Source organism: Chiloscyllium plagiosum, unplaced genomic scaffold (assembly GCF_037043375.1).
Source record: "Chiloscyllium plagiosum isolate Xiang-an unplaced genomic scaffold, Cpla_swu_hap1 HiC_scaffold_9, whole genome shotgun sequence".
Classification (NCBI taxonomy): domain Eukaryota; kingdom Metazoa; phylum Chordata; class Chondrichthyes; order Orectolobiformes; family Hemiscylliidae; genus Chiloscyllium; species Chiloscyllium plagiosum.
This window is the reverse complement of record NW_028270147.1, coordinates 3,099,857-3,115,432: the sequence shown is the minus strand read 5'-3', so window position 1 is coordinate 3,115,432 and position 15,576 is coordinate 3,099,857. Positions and strand designations below refer to the sequence as shown.

The following is a 15,576-nucleotide window of genomic DNA, read 5'->3' as shown; positions in this document are numbered from 1 at the left end:
CCACTGCAAATGTGGGGACACAACAGCTGGCTCAAGAACAAGCAGAGAAAGCTAGCAGGCAAGTCTGAGCCAAGGGCATTATAAATGGAAATTCAGTCAGCAACAAAGAACTGATTGGTCTGTTGGCTCATGACCAGTGGTCAATGACAAAGGCCTTCCACCTAGCAACAACTGATTAGCTCCCAGGTAGCTCAACAGCTTGGAGCGGTGGCAGAGAAGCCATTCGATCTTGATAGCCTCAGGAGTTGTCTTGTTCTCTACACAAAAGCCACTTAAGCAAGAAAATCAGTTTACTTTTCCTTTCAACAGTTGCTCCAAACTGACTTTTAGTGAATGAGCTGGAGACATTTACAAGGATGAACCAGCTACCCTGCACCGCCTACAAAGTCAGTGGAAGTATTCAGAGGAAAATTGAGAAAACACAAGAATCACCTCAGCCAATCCTGTGAATGAGACCAATGAATTGCTTTCCTGGTCTTTATCTTTATCCATAACACCCATGCTTTTACTTCCCAGGGATAATTTGAGAAGGTTAAAGTTTTAATCTGTAAAGTTGGTAGTTCAGAATGTTTCTAGATCTAGAATCTATTTGCAGTAATTGTTTACTTCAGAAAACAAATTTCATGCTTTGTCAGCCTGGGACTAAACAACAGAGAAATTTATGAATTCTGCGTACATCCCAAAATCTTCAACTGGTGTTATGACTCCAGAAATAGCAGGGTTCCGGAAATAGCAAGATATTCCCAGTGAGGCATATCTTAAAGCAGGTTGCAATTAACACGTGTATGGAAGAGAGAAAGGGAAAAATTCTCACCCTTCAAACTGAAGATTAACACTAGCCATATGAAGACTAATCAAGGATTGTGAAGAACCTTGTAAAGGTTCCATTAATATTTAGACCAACGTGGTGACAACTGGAAAACATTATAGCTAGAACACATGATACAAGATTAACAGTCCATATTTTCTCAACTAGTACCTGAAGAGTTTTAGAAATCACTGTTATAACAGCTGGTGTTTAGAAGCTATTTTTCATACAAGACTCAGTGAGTAGGAAATTAATTACATCAACATTCTTGGGCTTAATGTTGGTTGAGAGAGTGTGTTGCTGGGAAAGCACAGCAGGTCAGGTAGCATTCGATGAGCAGGAGAATCAACGTTTCGGGAATTTTCCTGATGTAAGGCTCATGCCCGAAATGTTGATGCGTTTGCTCCTTGGATGCTTCCTCGGCAACACACACTCTCTCTCTCTCTCTCTCTCTCTCTCTCTCTCTAATGTTAGCCAACTTTATTAGATCAGCCACGGACATGCTGCAGTTACAAGCTTACATCAGAGGCAATGTATTCTGCAGTGAACATTCAACTTTGATTCTGTAGTCGGTCCACTATTTGAGGAATAGCCTACATTTTCCTGCAGTTCCACCAGCTGAGAAACTATCCAGGACAAAGTCACCCAGTTGATTTGCATCCATTCAGCAATGGAACACTGGTGGTTGCAGGATTTAGAAAGAACACTGCAACTTCCCAAGGCTTTAATACTACCTTGAAATCATGACCCTGAACAATCAAGGCAAAGGATGGTCACTAATTTCCAAAGTTTCCAACATAAGGTTGGCACAATGCCCCTTCCATATGAAAGTGATTTAAGCAGTAAACCATTAGACCCCTTGAACTTGTCTGCCACTCATTCAACAAGACCGCAGATGCTAAGTTATGCATTTTGAAGTCCGCATTCCCATCTACCCAGAGCTTCAGACATGTTTTGACCATGGAGATGCCAGTGTTGGACAGGAGTGGACAAGGTCACAAGTCAGATGACACCAGATTGTAGTCCAAACAGGTTTATTTGAAATCACAAACTTTCAAAACCTTGCCCCTTTGTCTGTTTAAGTTACTTGAAGGGTAACACTAAAAACTTGAGATTTCAAATAAATCTGTTGGACTATAACCTAGCATCATCTGAATGGGGGGGCGTTGACACTGGAGCCGCTAGGTCTTGAACCTAGCCTCCTACCTGAGGTACATACACTACCACTGCATCACAAAAGCCCCATATCCAGAACCTAGCTTCCTTGTTGGATAAGGAAATCAATCTGCCTCAATCTGAATATCCCAGGATCCCACCATGAGGCAGTGTTCAAAGTAACAATCCTCTCTTTCTACATCCTGAAATTGACCAAGTAGACTTGGTTCATTTCACATCAAGTCATTCCTCATTCTAAATACCAGTGGAAAAGTCCAGCTTTTCCAACTTTTCCTTAGGATTGCTGCTCATTCAAGGTATCAAAGTCTAGTAAACCTCGAGCCACATGTACATCCATCCTTCAATAGGAAGGAGGAGACTAAAGCATACACAATATTCCAGATACAATCCCAACATTTTGTACAGAGCAAAGCTGTACTTCAATCATGTTCAATTCTGAAAATAAAAAATGTCACTTAGTTAGCCTTAATTATTTACTTTACTGGCATAAAGTTGTAATGAATACTCCACTTACCTAGATGGGTGTAGCTCCAACACCATAAGCAGCTTGATACTATCCTGGACCAAAGCAACCCACTTGATTGACACCACATCCATAAACATCCACTCAGCTGTACCTGCTGCTATCTACAAGATGCACTCCAGAAATTCAAAGATCTGATATCCCTGCTCCTTCACTGTTGCTGGGTCAAAATCCTGGAATTCCTTCCCTCATGGCATGGTCGGTCAACTTACAGTACATGGACTGCAGCAGTTCAGGAAGGCAGCTCACCCCCACCTTCTCAGACAAGGAACAGTCATCAGTGCCAATGAGGGAATTTTTAAAAATCAATTGAGTGACACCAGCAAGCCTCGACTTTAAAATCTGCTTATTCTCCAGTTAAACAATTTTAAAATTTATTCTACGTAATGAATAATTTCACATTTTCCCAAATCAGTGTGCAATCATTTGCCCCCACCCAATTTAGCTATGATGCCTTAGCTCCCATCATCCAAGTAACTGATACACCTTGGGAAAGGTTAAAGCCCCTGTAGTAATCCACCCCAAGTTGCCAAAAGACCTGCGTTCTCTGCCAGAGAGATCTACCAAACCAGATGCTATCCACTACATATCAGCTCCCTACTTGGCACAATCTTGTGACACCTTATTAAATAGCTTCTGGAAATCCAACATTCATGACTTCCCTTTATCTCCATCACATTACTCCTTCAAAGAACCCCATAAACTGGGGAATATTAGCTCCCCTGCACAATTATGCTGACTCTTTCCAATTACCTTCAGTTTCTCCTTGAATCCTCAAAGATACTACGATCTTCTCCATGAAGACGATCACACTAACTAATCCTGCTGGTTTTCCTTCAACCATTCTACTAGTTGTATTTAATAGCTTCCAATCTGATGGAACATGTCCAGAATCTAGTTGACTTTCCAAAGTTAACTATTGGATCCAAGTTCTGGATTATCCACAATCACTCACCATAGACTGCAGTTCAGGAGAGTATTCACTCACTTTCAAGGACAATGATTGTCATTGCTAGTAGCACCGACATCCCAAATTTACAAGAGGATTGCATTTGCATAACTTCAGCTACCCAAAAGTAATTTGCAGGCAAGGACTGTGTTTTGAAGTGTAGTCACTTTTGTCAAGAAGGAAATACACCAGCCTCCAGTACATTAATGCAATCAGGTCCACAGTATTTTGGCATTAAAGGGATAACTATTTGTCACAACAATCCTTATAACATTTGGCCCCATCATGATTGTCACTAGCTTTGTCTAACCTCGCTGTATTATCCCATGCTAGATCTTCCCTTCCTCAGACAAGCCCCCTTACTTTCCTATTTCTACCCCTTAGGCCCTGGGCATTACCATTTAAAACTAATGTCTTAAATCAAACTGCCTACAAACATAATGGAGGCATATTGCTTTCATTCCTAAACAACTCAATGAAAGTTGCTCCAATCACCCTTGCCTCATTTGCACATCCCTTTAAAATCTACTCAGTCACATTCTTATTCCTTTTGCAAATGGAAACAGCTTCTCCCTATTCCCTTTTCCAGCTAGCTAATAATGTTGAAAACTTAAAATGTCCTCTCAGCTTTCTTCTCACCAAGGAGAAGAGTCCCAACTTCTCTGATCAATCATCAATTGAAGCTTCTCATCCCTGGAGCCACTCTTGCAGATCACTTCTGTGCTCACCAACTGAAGTTGGAAGAGTCACTACAAAATATTAACTCTGCTTTCTTTCTGTAGACATGGCCAGACTTGCCATGTTTCTCCAGCAATTTCAGATCTTCAACATCTGCCTTTTATTTTATAAAATGCTACCATTGTTTTCAATATTCCTCTTAACTATTTGGGTCACAAATCAGAATTGCCCTAGAGTTTCTAGAAATTAAGATGGACAGGAGTATCGTGAGCAACTTGGAAGAAAAAAGGCAGGAAGGCTGAATAAACAGCGTAAAGGAGGCAAGAGAATTCATTTTGACTGAATCAACCACCATCCAAATAGATGAGAACTTTGCTCTCTGATTGGCCAGTGTACTAATCAGAATGACCAACCTTAGCCAAAGTTATCATTTGGGAAGGATGAGCAGAGACTGAAGGTCATTTGCCACCTCCCAGCCAGATTCAGCAACTGCATCACTTATTAACACCCAATATATCCTCAACTCCACTGTCAGAAAAAGTTACCATTTTCAGCTGCCCTTTTGAGGTTGTCCAACATACAGTCATAGTGTATCCGACAGAGGACCTTCTCTTCCACCAAAGCAAACTCCTCCCCAGTGGACAGCTGCCTCTTGCAGGAGAAACAGGCAAAGCATGCCAGGTGATAGACATTACCCTTGGCCCTGCGGACCCAGTCTGTCGAATGGATGTGCCTGCCACAGCGAGAGCAACGGGTCCCATAACGCCTGGTGAAACAAAATCATTTTGGGTGGAGGTTACAGAGCAGCAATTTATCTCACTGCTGTTTTCTCCCAAAAATATTCAATTGCTTCAGGATAAAATTAAACAGAGAAAGAACATTTGTGTAGCACCTTTCATGACCTTTAGGATGTGTCAACGTATTATGACAGATCATAAGCATGGTCATGACAGACATACAGAAAATAAGTTGCGCATAGTAGGATCCCACTAACAAAAGCAGGTAAACTGTTTTGCTGATATGCCAAAATAATCATTAGCACAAGACACTGGGAGAGCCACTCACTTCTGAAATATTAACATGGATCATTTAGCAGTGGTTAGTACTACTGCCTCAGTATCAAGGACTTGGGATTGGATTCCACTTAAGCAAATGCATGGAATTTACACATTCTCTCCATGCCAGTGTGGATTTCCCACCAGCTGCTCCAGTTTCCTCCCACAGCCCAAAGATGTGCACTTTAGGTGAACTGTGTATGTAAATGGCCCATAGTATCCAGGGATGCTTAAGTTAGATGTGCTAACCATGGGAAATGTAGTGTTACAGGGAAAGGGTAAGGAAATTGGTTGGGGTGGGATCCTTTTGAAAGGGTCAGTGTGGACTTGGTGGACAGAATGGACTGTCCCCACACTGTAGGGATTCTATGGATTTATAGCAGTCTCAAGATGGTAGAGAAGGTGTTTGAATATGCAGTGAAAGCTGGCACCTGAACAGCAAAACACTATGCCATAGTGTCCGGTACAGAAAGTGTAAAATTCTGACTTTCTGGAGGGTGTTACCAAGATGAGCAGCTTTAATTCTAATTGTTCATTTACACATGACCCATTGGAACAATGTTGGCAATGGAACTTGTGCACAGCCAAGCAGCTGACAGGAGATAAGCACAATCCATTCACAAGGTACCCACTATTTGATCACACTTGCACAACTTTAAAAGCAATTAAATTGGAGGGATATCAAATAAAGAACCATTTAACCTCCAGCCTGCTCTACCATCGAGATCCAGGCTGATTCCATATATTAATGTCTTTGCCCATTTCTATTATTAAGATAAAATAGGCATGTAGAAACAGGAATTGATTTTAAAAGAAGTCAGCATGGATTTAAGGAAAACAATCTAACAGCTTTGAGCTTTTTTGAAGCAATATGTATTGATAAGATCAAGACTTGTGGCATATGATTTTCAAAAAACATTCAAACAATACTACAAGACGCAAGGAAAATACAGGTCATGGAGTAGAAGTGCCACTAGCATAGTGGATACAAAATTGGCTAAGGGATAGGAAACAGTTAAAAGGATATTTTCCATGCTGGTGGATTTGTAGCAAGTTTGGTTAGGATCTTTGTTAGCACCCCAAGCTTTCTTGATGTATTGGCGAGCAGAGCTTGGTGTGTAGAGGATAAATTTCAAAGCCTACAGACAAAAATTGCAAACTAAGAACAGTACAAATTTTCAAAAGGATAGTAATACATCGAAGGAGTGGTCAGATATTTCCACGTGTTGGAAGTGAGGTGATGCACTGGTAGAAATAACTGGAGAGACAATACAAAATAATTCTGACAGGGTGTGGGGTGGATACATACAAGACATTAAAAGGAGTCAGGACAATAAACAATAATTCAGGCTTCTTAATAGTGTAGAACATAGGAGGTTGTTTGGATAAACTTAGCTAGGACAATGGCATACATTGGTGTTCTCCACTAAGAATGTAAATCTGGAGTGTACAGAAGATGTTTATAAATCGCCCCAGAGTGAGAAACTTCTGTTTTGAAGTATAACTAGGGAGAAGGTTAGAGGAGATTTCTAACGCTTAAGGTTAGAATGGATTGGGTGAACTTGCTCCTGCTGGTCAAGGGGAGGACACCATTTTTAGTGTTCTGCAAAAGCAGTAAACAAAAGAAAGCTGGCACACCATTACATTGGCTCTGGAATGCACTACCTGGAAACCTGTTGGACTGGTTCAATGGAGGAACTGGATGATTAAAATGGAAAGTGTATAAGGATATGGGGAAAGACAGGAGATTGGGGCTAAGCTAGAGTCTTTAAAAAAGACTAAACGTGGACTGAATGGCCTTCACCCAACAATAATTCAGATACATTTGGCTAATGTCCCGGTTTTAAAATTAGGGTGGACAAGAACATCCCACTAGGTAAAAACAATGACTGCAGATGCTGGAAACCTCTGCTACTTTCTCCCCACCCCCACCCTCCTCTCACTTATCTCTCCACCCTTCAGGCTCTCTGCCTGTATTCCTGATGAAGGGTTTTTGCCCGAAATGTCGATTTTACTGCTCCTCGGATGCTGACTGAACTGCTTTGCTTTTCCAGCACCACTCTAATCAAGAACGTCCCACTGCCACCATATTGAGGTGCTTTGCAAGTTGAGATCTGAAAGATTTGGCTGAGTCCACCCCACCCCCCGATATTCGTGACTGACCAAATAATGTTTTGGGGGGAGGGTGGTGGCGCAGAGAGACCGAGTAATGGGAGACAGTTGGAAAATGTTAATGTAAATCCCCTCCACCCCTCAACACTAAACCCAACCCTAGGCTGACCCATAGGAATCTTCAGAAATTCTGTCATCTATGATCAGTACCTGAAATAATCCAGTTTGCAAAATATTTCGTGATCCTTGATGTAGCAGCTGGTGTGTCGGCCCAGGGAGGTTTTGCACACACTACAGGCCAAACATCGGACATGCCAACATAGTTCATTCACCTGCACAGGTAGAGAACATAGCCTCCATTAGCAACCTCACACAACCGGGAAACATCAACACGTGAGCTACCAGGTAAAAACAATGACTGCAGATGCTGGAAACCAGATTCGGGATTAGTGGTGCTGGAAGAGCACAGCAGTTCAGGCAGCATCCAAGGAGCAGAGAAATCGACGTTTCGGGCAAAAGCCCATCATGCTGTGCTCTTCCAAAACCACTAATCCAGAACGTGAGCTACCAGCCAGCCCCAGATTGACAGGGGAGGAGGAAAGTGTTACTGAACTCGGGGGGGGGGGGGGGGGGGGGGTGAAGAGAGAGATGACCACGTGGTGTTATCACCAGTATTAATCCAGAGACACAGGTAATATTCCCAAGACTTGGGTCTGAATCCCCATGGCAGAAATTCAATTCCAGATTTTTATTGAATTCATTGCCTCATGAAGACCACGAAACTATTGCCTATTGTTTGTAAAAACCCATCTGCTTTAATAATGCCCGTTAGGGAATGAAATCTGCCATCCTTACCTGGTCTGGCCAAAATGTGACTCTTAAGCCCTCTCTAAATGCTGTTCTAGCCAGAGACGCCCCCTCCCTCGCCCATCCCATGGGACAATTAAATACTGGAGACACTGACTAATTCACTGGATGGGGGAAAGCATGGGTGCAATTTTAACATTAAGTTAATTCAGGCAATAATGTCGACTGTAGATGATAACCATGGCAATGTTACTAGTAAAACCTCACCTTCAAGCGGGGGATTTGCCATCCTTACCCAGACTGGCTTGCATAGACTCCAGACCCACAGCAACGTGGTTTGCCTCAGCTGCCCCCCTGAAGTGGCCCCGAACAAGCCACTCGGTCCAAGGGCAATTAGGGAGCGGGACAAGTATTTCAAACTTGTACAAACGAGATTGAGGCGATAAGCAAACCTGGAATGTTCTGTCTGAGGGGCAGTTTTTGTTACCTTCCCCCGTTCGAGTCACTTCAATTGCGAAAAACATTTGGATGGCGCCTGCTCCCGGCTCCAGGATATCCCGACGCACTTTGCGATCAGAAGCGTTTTAGTTTAAAAAAAGGTTTCTACAGGTAGGTTTAACATTGCCGGAAAGGATTGGAATATGTGAGCTCTAAAAGCGAGTTGCAGTGATCCGGAAAGTCCTACCTGAGACGGCAGTCAAGCCAATAACATCCCAAGGGATTTGGAAAACAAATATTAAAATGGATGAAACAAGGTGTGTGTGTGTGTGTGTTGGGGAGGTGGGGAGGTGGGGGGGAGGGGGTAAAGACATGGGACAAAAATTCTTTCCAAATTGGAAAATGGTCCAGGGCTGTGGGTTACCACCACATTACAAATTAGCCCCATAGAGAGCTCAAACCGCTCTATCACTTTGTGACAACTACAAGGGCAGTTAGGTCAGTGCTTTGGGGACCAACTCCCTTTTACGTTCAAACAATCGGCATTTCCTGCCGTACTTGGCGTTAGTTGGATTTCTAAAATAGGGTCACATATTTCCCCACTGATGGTGGGCTCTGAATTCAGGGAATCTGCCTGTTGTAGAAGAACTACAGCTGCAGTCTTTAAAAATAAATCTTGTGAAGACTTGTCGATTGTAAAAGACGTTTAGTTAATTTCTTGTCGGTGAAAGGACATACACAGGGTCCAATCCTAAACTAAGGACTGTTCAATAGAGGGAGAAGGTTGAAAGTTTTAACAGTGACCAGATGTAGTTTAAAAAAGGAAAACACCGGATTTAATGATCGGTCGTTCAAAACATTGCAGACACGAACTGACCTTTAACAGCTTGCATTTAAATAGCACTTTTAAAACACGAAGCCTCAAGTATTCGAACTGTTGCTTAGGGAGCAGTTTGCCAGGCAGGAAACCTGGTAAAAAGGGGAATTCGAAACAGTCGTGTCTTTCACGTTCTGGGGTTTCTCCTGTCGTGGTGGGGAAAAGCGGTAACCAAATTTGCTCAAACCAAACTCCTAGCCAGGGCATGGAGCTGGTCAGAGGCTGTTGCTGGGTAACTCGTGGTCAGAACTCCTCACAAAGGTGCCACGGAATCCTGCCTCCGCTAGGAAGCGGATGAGGTTTAATCTGAGAAAGCGCGACATTTGGTCTCTCGGTGTAAGGATTGGAGGACATTGGGAACCCTGAACGGAAGATTAATCCCACACTCCTGGTACGCAGAGGGGGGGACAGGGCCACTCTGACCCTCAAATAGATTTAAATAGGGTTCAAAAATAACACCCGGATAAATCGAGCAGATAAATCGAGGGAAAACAACTTTCCAGTCGGCTGCTGTTCACGCGGGACAGAGGAGTCCTTTGGAGTCTATACCGCCAACAATTTCCCACCTGCATTCGCCCCACTTTCCTGGACTAGACGGTTATCTATTCCAACTCAATAAAAACCGAAGTAAATTGTAAATCAGCAACAAAAACAGAAGTCGCTGAAAGAGCTCAGGTCTGACAGCATCTGAAGAAAACTCCAGAGTAAACGTTTCGGCTCCGATGACCCTTAGATGCTGCTAGACCTGAGCATTTTCAGCAATTTCGGAAAGTGTTCCCTCTCAGTACGGTTAGGTCCAACTTTACAATCCTGCACGTTCTATAGCTAGTCTCTTGGTGGCAAAGACCATTCTGCCTCAGAATTATTCCCAAAACAATTGGCAGTGATCAATTAGACCGGTATGTGTTTTTTTTTTAAAAAGAGGGAGGGGGTGGGGCGCGTCAGCGGTGTTTCCTCACCTTCAGGAGGTATCGGTCCACTATTTCCAAGCCGCAGCTGCTGCAGATATTTCTGCACGACCTGGAAGAGATCATCGATTGTGGAGATAGGGATGGCGAGGCCGAGGGAGCTGGGGAACTGGATTCGTCCTTAACCACCCGCTCAGAGTTAGTCTACAGTAAAAAAAAGACAAAAATGGACAGTTAGCCCCCTCCCAGTGCAAGTGAGTCTCAAATATGTGAATGACGGGAGGAGATTGGGGTTAGTGGTTAGGTACCAGACTGCAAGTACTCCGTTTCCAAATCCTTTCAAAAGAGTTGGAGGAAGTGGATTCAGGGTCGTCCGACATGGTTTTTAAACTGGAAAAAGAGCAAAGATTTGGAGATAGCTTCTAGCACATTGTAGCACGTAAGGAACTCTAAGAACATTTATCGCGCCCCATTTCAAAATTAGCCACTCTCCCGCCCCCACCCCTCACTCCTCACCCTAACAACGCTCGTGAATCATTTAAAAAGTGCGTGATTTGGAGAGCAAATACCCCCGATTCTGGACAAAACAAGAATCTTTAGTATTCAGTCCAGTAGCAGAGGCTGGTCTGCTCAAGTGTCAACTCCGTTTCTCTTTAAGTTACACAAAGCTCCTCATTTATACCCATCAGTTCCTAACGCCGGTCAAATGAGGGGGAAAAAAAAGGGAAAATTGATTTTTGTTAAAAATTTCAATTAAAGCACTCCTTGTTCTTTCTAAATGCCTTTGAAAGGGCAATCTCGAGGTGAAGAGGTTTAATAAGGGCACTTGAACGATAATGACGGAGCCCGCCAGATTTGTTCAATTGGGCAATTTATACGGGGGGGGGGGGGGGGGTGGGAGAGGAGAAAAGAACAATTCCTGGTGCAGGTGATTCCAGTTAACCATCCCGAGGGAAGGTCAGCTCTGCCTGGTTACAGATTTAAACCAAATCTACTCGTCTCTCCTCCCCACAAAATAAACACGAGCGATTGCTCATGAGTTGAATTAACGCTCCCAACCAGTCGAGAGTTTAAGGGGGTGGTGGACTCTGTGGGTAGGTGGGAGTTGGAGGATTTCACAACCACCTCTCTTCCCCCCCCCCGCGTCATTCTCAATGAACAACGACTAAATAACAACCCTGGAAGGGAGTCAATACCTCATTCCCCACCCAAATTCATTTTACACAACATTGCGGGGTTAGTTACCCCCTCCCACCGCTGCAAGGGATAAGGGATAGGGGATTGGGACTTGGGCTAGGAAGAAATAGTGAAGATTTCGGTTCTTTCCCCCCCCCCCCAAGAGTTGAGTCTGGAACCCGCCACCTTGAGGGTGATTGAGGCGGAACTGCTAACATTTCGGGAGTATTCACATATATATTAGCGTTGCTGGGATAAAGCTGTGGGAGTCAAGGACTGGAAATTGGAATTGTTAGAGGATTGTTTTTGACCGGTACAGACGCGACGGGCCAAAGGGCCTCTTTATAACTTTGACTATGCCAGACTGGCCCCGAACACAGACTTGATAGAGGGATATGAACAGTTAGCGCCATTAAAGACCTATCATATTTCTACGTTAGTCACTATAGGACGGAATCGTGAGTCGGTAACCCACTCCCAATCATTATACCCCTTCGACCCGAATCTTAGTCTCGGTTTAATCCGCTCCTCCTCAAATCAGTATGGTCCCATTACAGCGCCCAGATAGTTTCTGGAAATTAACAGATGAAATTTATTCCAAGTTACTGTACAAAATAGTGTCTATCAGCGGGGGAATACATCCCGCCTCGTTGTTGTGCTGAGGGTTAAGCCCCGATAAGTGGCTAAGGTAGAAAGGGAGACACTCACCTTCAGGAGACACACACCAGCCGTGTACTTCTCTTCGCTTTCCATGCGACACACCAGCAGCTGCGAGCTCTTCCAGTACATGGCATTCAGAATCCGTGTTCCTAGCGTACAGCATAGACAGACTCACAACAACCCTCCCTTATTTCAGGAGGGAGGCTATTGCCTCCGATCTGAAACCTTCTGCTCAATTCTTCCCTAGTCTGTCTTTTAACTGACAAACAAAGAGGTTACCTCGGCAGATTGAACTTTACTCAAAGGGGGAAAAAAAAGTTTATTTTTCACCAGCCACACCTCTCCAACCTAGTACAGCCCTTCGAACATGCAAGGCTTCAGACTATACACACACAAGTAGTCTTGGCCAACCCCCTCAGCCAGCATTATCTCATGAAGCCTTATCTCTCATCAGCTACATGAGTCGAATTGAAATCTAAACACGGATTCAGGTTACGTCCCCGCAGCCTTTACAAGGCAATGAGGCCAGATACAAACATTGAGAATCCTTGCACGCCATATCATCACCGCTCCTTTTCGCTAGGTTTCTCTTCCAAAATGAGGAGGGGGCGGGGGAAGAAGAGAAAGTGTTGTTTCCTCTAAGGTATACATTTGTGTGACTTGACTGATTGTTAATAACTTTCCATCAATGAAACTGAAACATCTGAACCATATTAATAATATTTTAATTCTGGCTGTTTCAAATTATGCCCACGAGGAACTGGATGCCAATTATGACAAATTATGAGACTTTCACTTTAAGTTGGCAATTCCTGATGAAGACAATTATTTGCTCAACCCTCGTCCAACTATTTAAACATCTGGTTTATTTTTTTAGTTCTCTTCGTTCACACCTGGATGGGTTTAATGATGGATCAGAAACTTTGGGACCAAGAGATTTACTCCTTCCCTACAATTTAACAGTTTTAAAACGAACATAAACAAATAAATGTTCCGTCTGGAGCCAAACGGTGGTTCTGTGAACCGTTCCGGGTCAACCTAGAACAGGTGGGGCGTCTCATTGTCCCCGAAATGAGAGGTGACCTTGGTCTGACAAGTGTTATATCCTTCAATGATGAGTTCAGCCCCCAGGCAGTGATCAGTTTGAAGATAGAGGGGCTCTGTAGAGGGTAGGGGGTGGCAATGACATTGAACTCAATTCAGAGGATGTGGGCTAAACCCTTCTCCCAAACCCACACCACACCTCCTCCCCCGCTGCCAATTCTAATCTTAAATTCAATTCACAAAACTGGAACAGAAAATATTGTTGAGGTAATTGGTGTCTATGAACAGTGATCGATTGTAGTAAATACCTAGCCGGTTCACTAATGTCTATCAGGGAAGGAAATCTGCTATCCATGCCCGGTCTGGCCTACATGTGACTCCAGGCTGACGACGAAGTGGTTGATTCTTGTCTGTCCTCTAAATGCCCAGTAAATCACTCAGTTCAGTGGCAATGAGGGGTGGGCAATAATTACCAACACTGACACCTTCATCCCATCGGTTTGCGACTTACATTGCAGTCTGAACTGGACTCTATTAATATATCACTTTAAAGGCAGTTGAAATAAATTGTCATAGTTCAATGATAAGCACAACTTTCTCTTCGAAATGTGTTGGGAATAATAGTCAATTGTCTGATAGAGGAGACGGACGTAAACTATTTCTATTGACAGGTGTCTGCAACCCAGAGCACATTTAGATAAAAAGAGGATTGTTTTTGTTTTGGAATGTGGGGCTATGGACGTAGATTGAGATGTGAACCTTCAGAAGGGAATTGGCCCCTATTGAGTTCGGAAAGCGATTCAGCACAGGGAAAACTGGCCGAATGTCCTCCCTGGTGCTACACCGTTGGTGGCAGAATTTCTTTGTGGTTTTAGATAAGAGCGACAACATATTCAGGGAATTGTACATTTCAGGCTGAACCTCCTTTTCCAGACATTTCAGACTGAGGGAGCACAGCTAGACCTGTTTGAATCTCGATCTTTCTAATAACACACCCACCCCAGTCAGGGACCAAGTTTACATTTTCGCTACGAGAGAAAATCAATCAGGATTTGAGTTTTAACTATTCACGTTACTGTACTGGGGGAGAGAGAGAGAAAAAATCCACGTTTCAGAAACAATTTAGGTTGAAGAAAGTATAAAGGAACAATGATTGTGTTAATTTGTACTAGTCCCTCGGTGTAATTAGTGTCAGTGAAGAGCGGAATAAGGCAGCCAGCTGGCTGAGGCTGATGAGGGGAAAGGAGGCATTCCGCTCACACAAAGGCCCATCATTGGTAATCTGTTTTATTTTCGGAGGGGAATTATCGGTGTTTAAATTTATTGAAATATTTCACAGAGAGGAAAGAGCTTTATCGACGGCAATGATTACGAATTACACCCAGGAACCGGAGTGAAGGTGGAATTAATACTTTACTGCACAGAGATGCATCGAAACAGGACTCAAGAGCCTTCATCCAGCCTTACAAACGCGCTTATTGCACAGAAATATAGCTCTCACTTAACCTTTCATTTAAATGTAAAATTACCGGAGTTCCGTAACTTTCATTGCAACCTCTGAACTAACTTTTAACCGAGTATTCTCCGATAACAAACATTTGTTTTTGCAAATTGGCGATATCCTTTACCAACTCCTGGGCTATCCCGATTAAAGATTCCGTAAATGTATCTCTAGGTGAGTTTTAGGGGCGATTTTGGGGGAGATTGATGCCGTGTATTTGGGAGAGGAGACAACAACACATTCCTATAAATCAAAATGGGCCGAGGGGCAGATATTTGAACAAACTTGGAATAATTGTACGCGGTCCAGTTTGTTCTGAATCTATAGATTGATGTATAAAACGGCAAGTAACGTTTGGCGCTTGTCTCGCCAGTACACGCTCTGTCTTACTGGATGCTGCAGTTTGAGGAGAAGGCAGATTTACACTTTAAAATATCTGTTCATTTTAAAAGGGTGTCATTTGTTAAGAACTGATTTGCAAAAGAAGCTCCTTTGGAGATGATAGGAATACAAGTATTTAATCTTTGCAGATTGTAGTTAAGGGAATGCTGTGAAGTTTATTATTTTTAATGTAAATGGTTTCGCTATGTTATTTTTCTCGCTCGCGCCGTGTCTGATTATAATCTCAGTGTATTCTTTGCTGTCTGATTTATATCGAACGATATCCGACACTGTAGCCTTTTCTCATTTGTATATTTTTAAAGAAAAAGTCGTTGACATTGGAAGATTTTATTTGGAGGGTGAAGGCTGCACGCTCCTTCATTTTAAAAGAAACTAAATATTATTTCTGACCAAATGCCTGAGACGGACAAAGACCCTGCCGCTACATTCGATAGAAAAGAGATGAACTGACCCAGAAACGCG

The 15,576-nt window shown here is 43.2% G+C and overlaps 1 protein-coding gene across 4 annotated transcripts in view; it reads right to left on the bottom strand.

The window, feature by feature from the left end:
* Positions 1–12,615, bottom strand: part of lhx8a (LIM homeobox 8a) — a 50,113-nt gene extending 37,498 nt beyond the window's left edge. Inside the window, exons 1-5 of one of the 4 annotated variants that reach the window (XM_087990249.1) lie at positions 12,216–12,267; positions 10,640–10,721; positions 10,383–10,535; positions 7,512–7,633; positions 4,680–4,900 (exon numbers count right to left, since the gene is read on the bottom strand). In XM_087990249.1, coding sequence (XP_087846375.1) covers positions 4,680–4,900; positions 7,512–7,633; positions 10,383–10,535; positions 10,640–10,711 — 568 coding nt within the window. In that variant the 5' untranslated portion in view covers positions 10,712–10,721; positions 12,216–12,267. Of the gene's footprint in view, positions 1–4,679; positions 4,901–7,511; positions 7,634–10,382; positions 10,536–10,639; positions 10,722–12,215 lie in introns of all 4 variants that reach the window. The other 3 variants (XM_087990250.1, XM_087990251.1, XM_043698559.2) reach the window with 3 other exon arrangements.
* Positions 12,616–15,576: the final 2,961 nt, after the last annotated feature.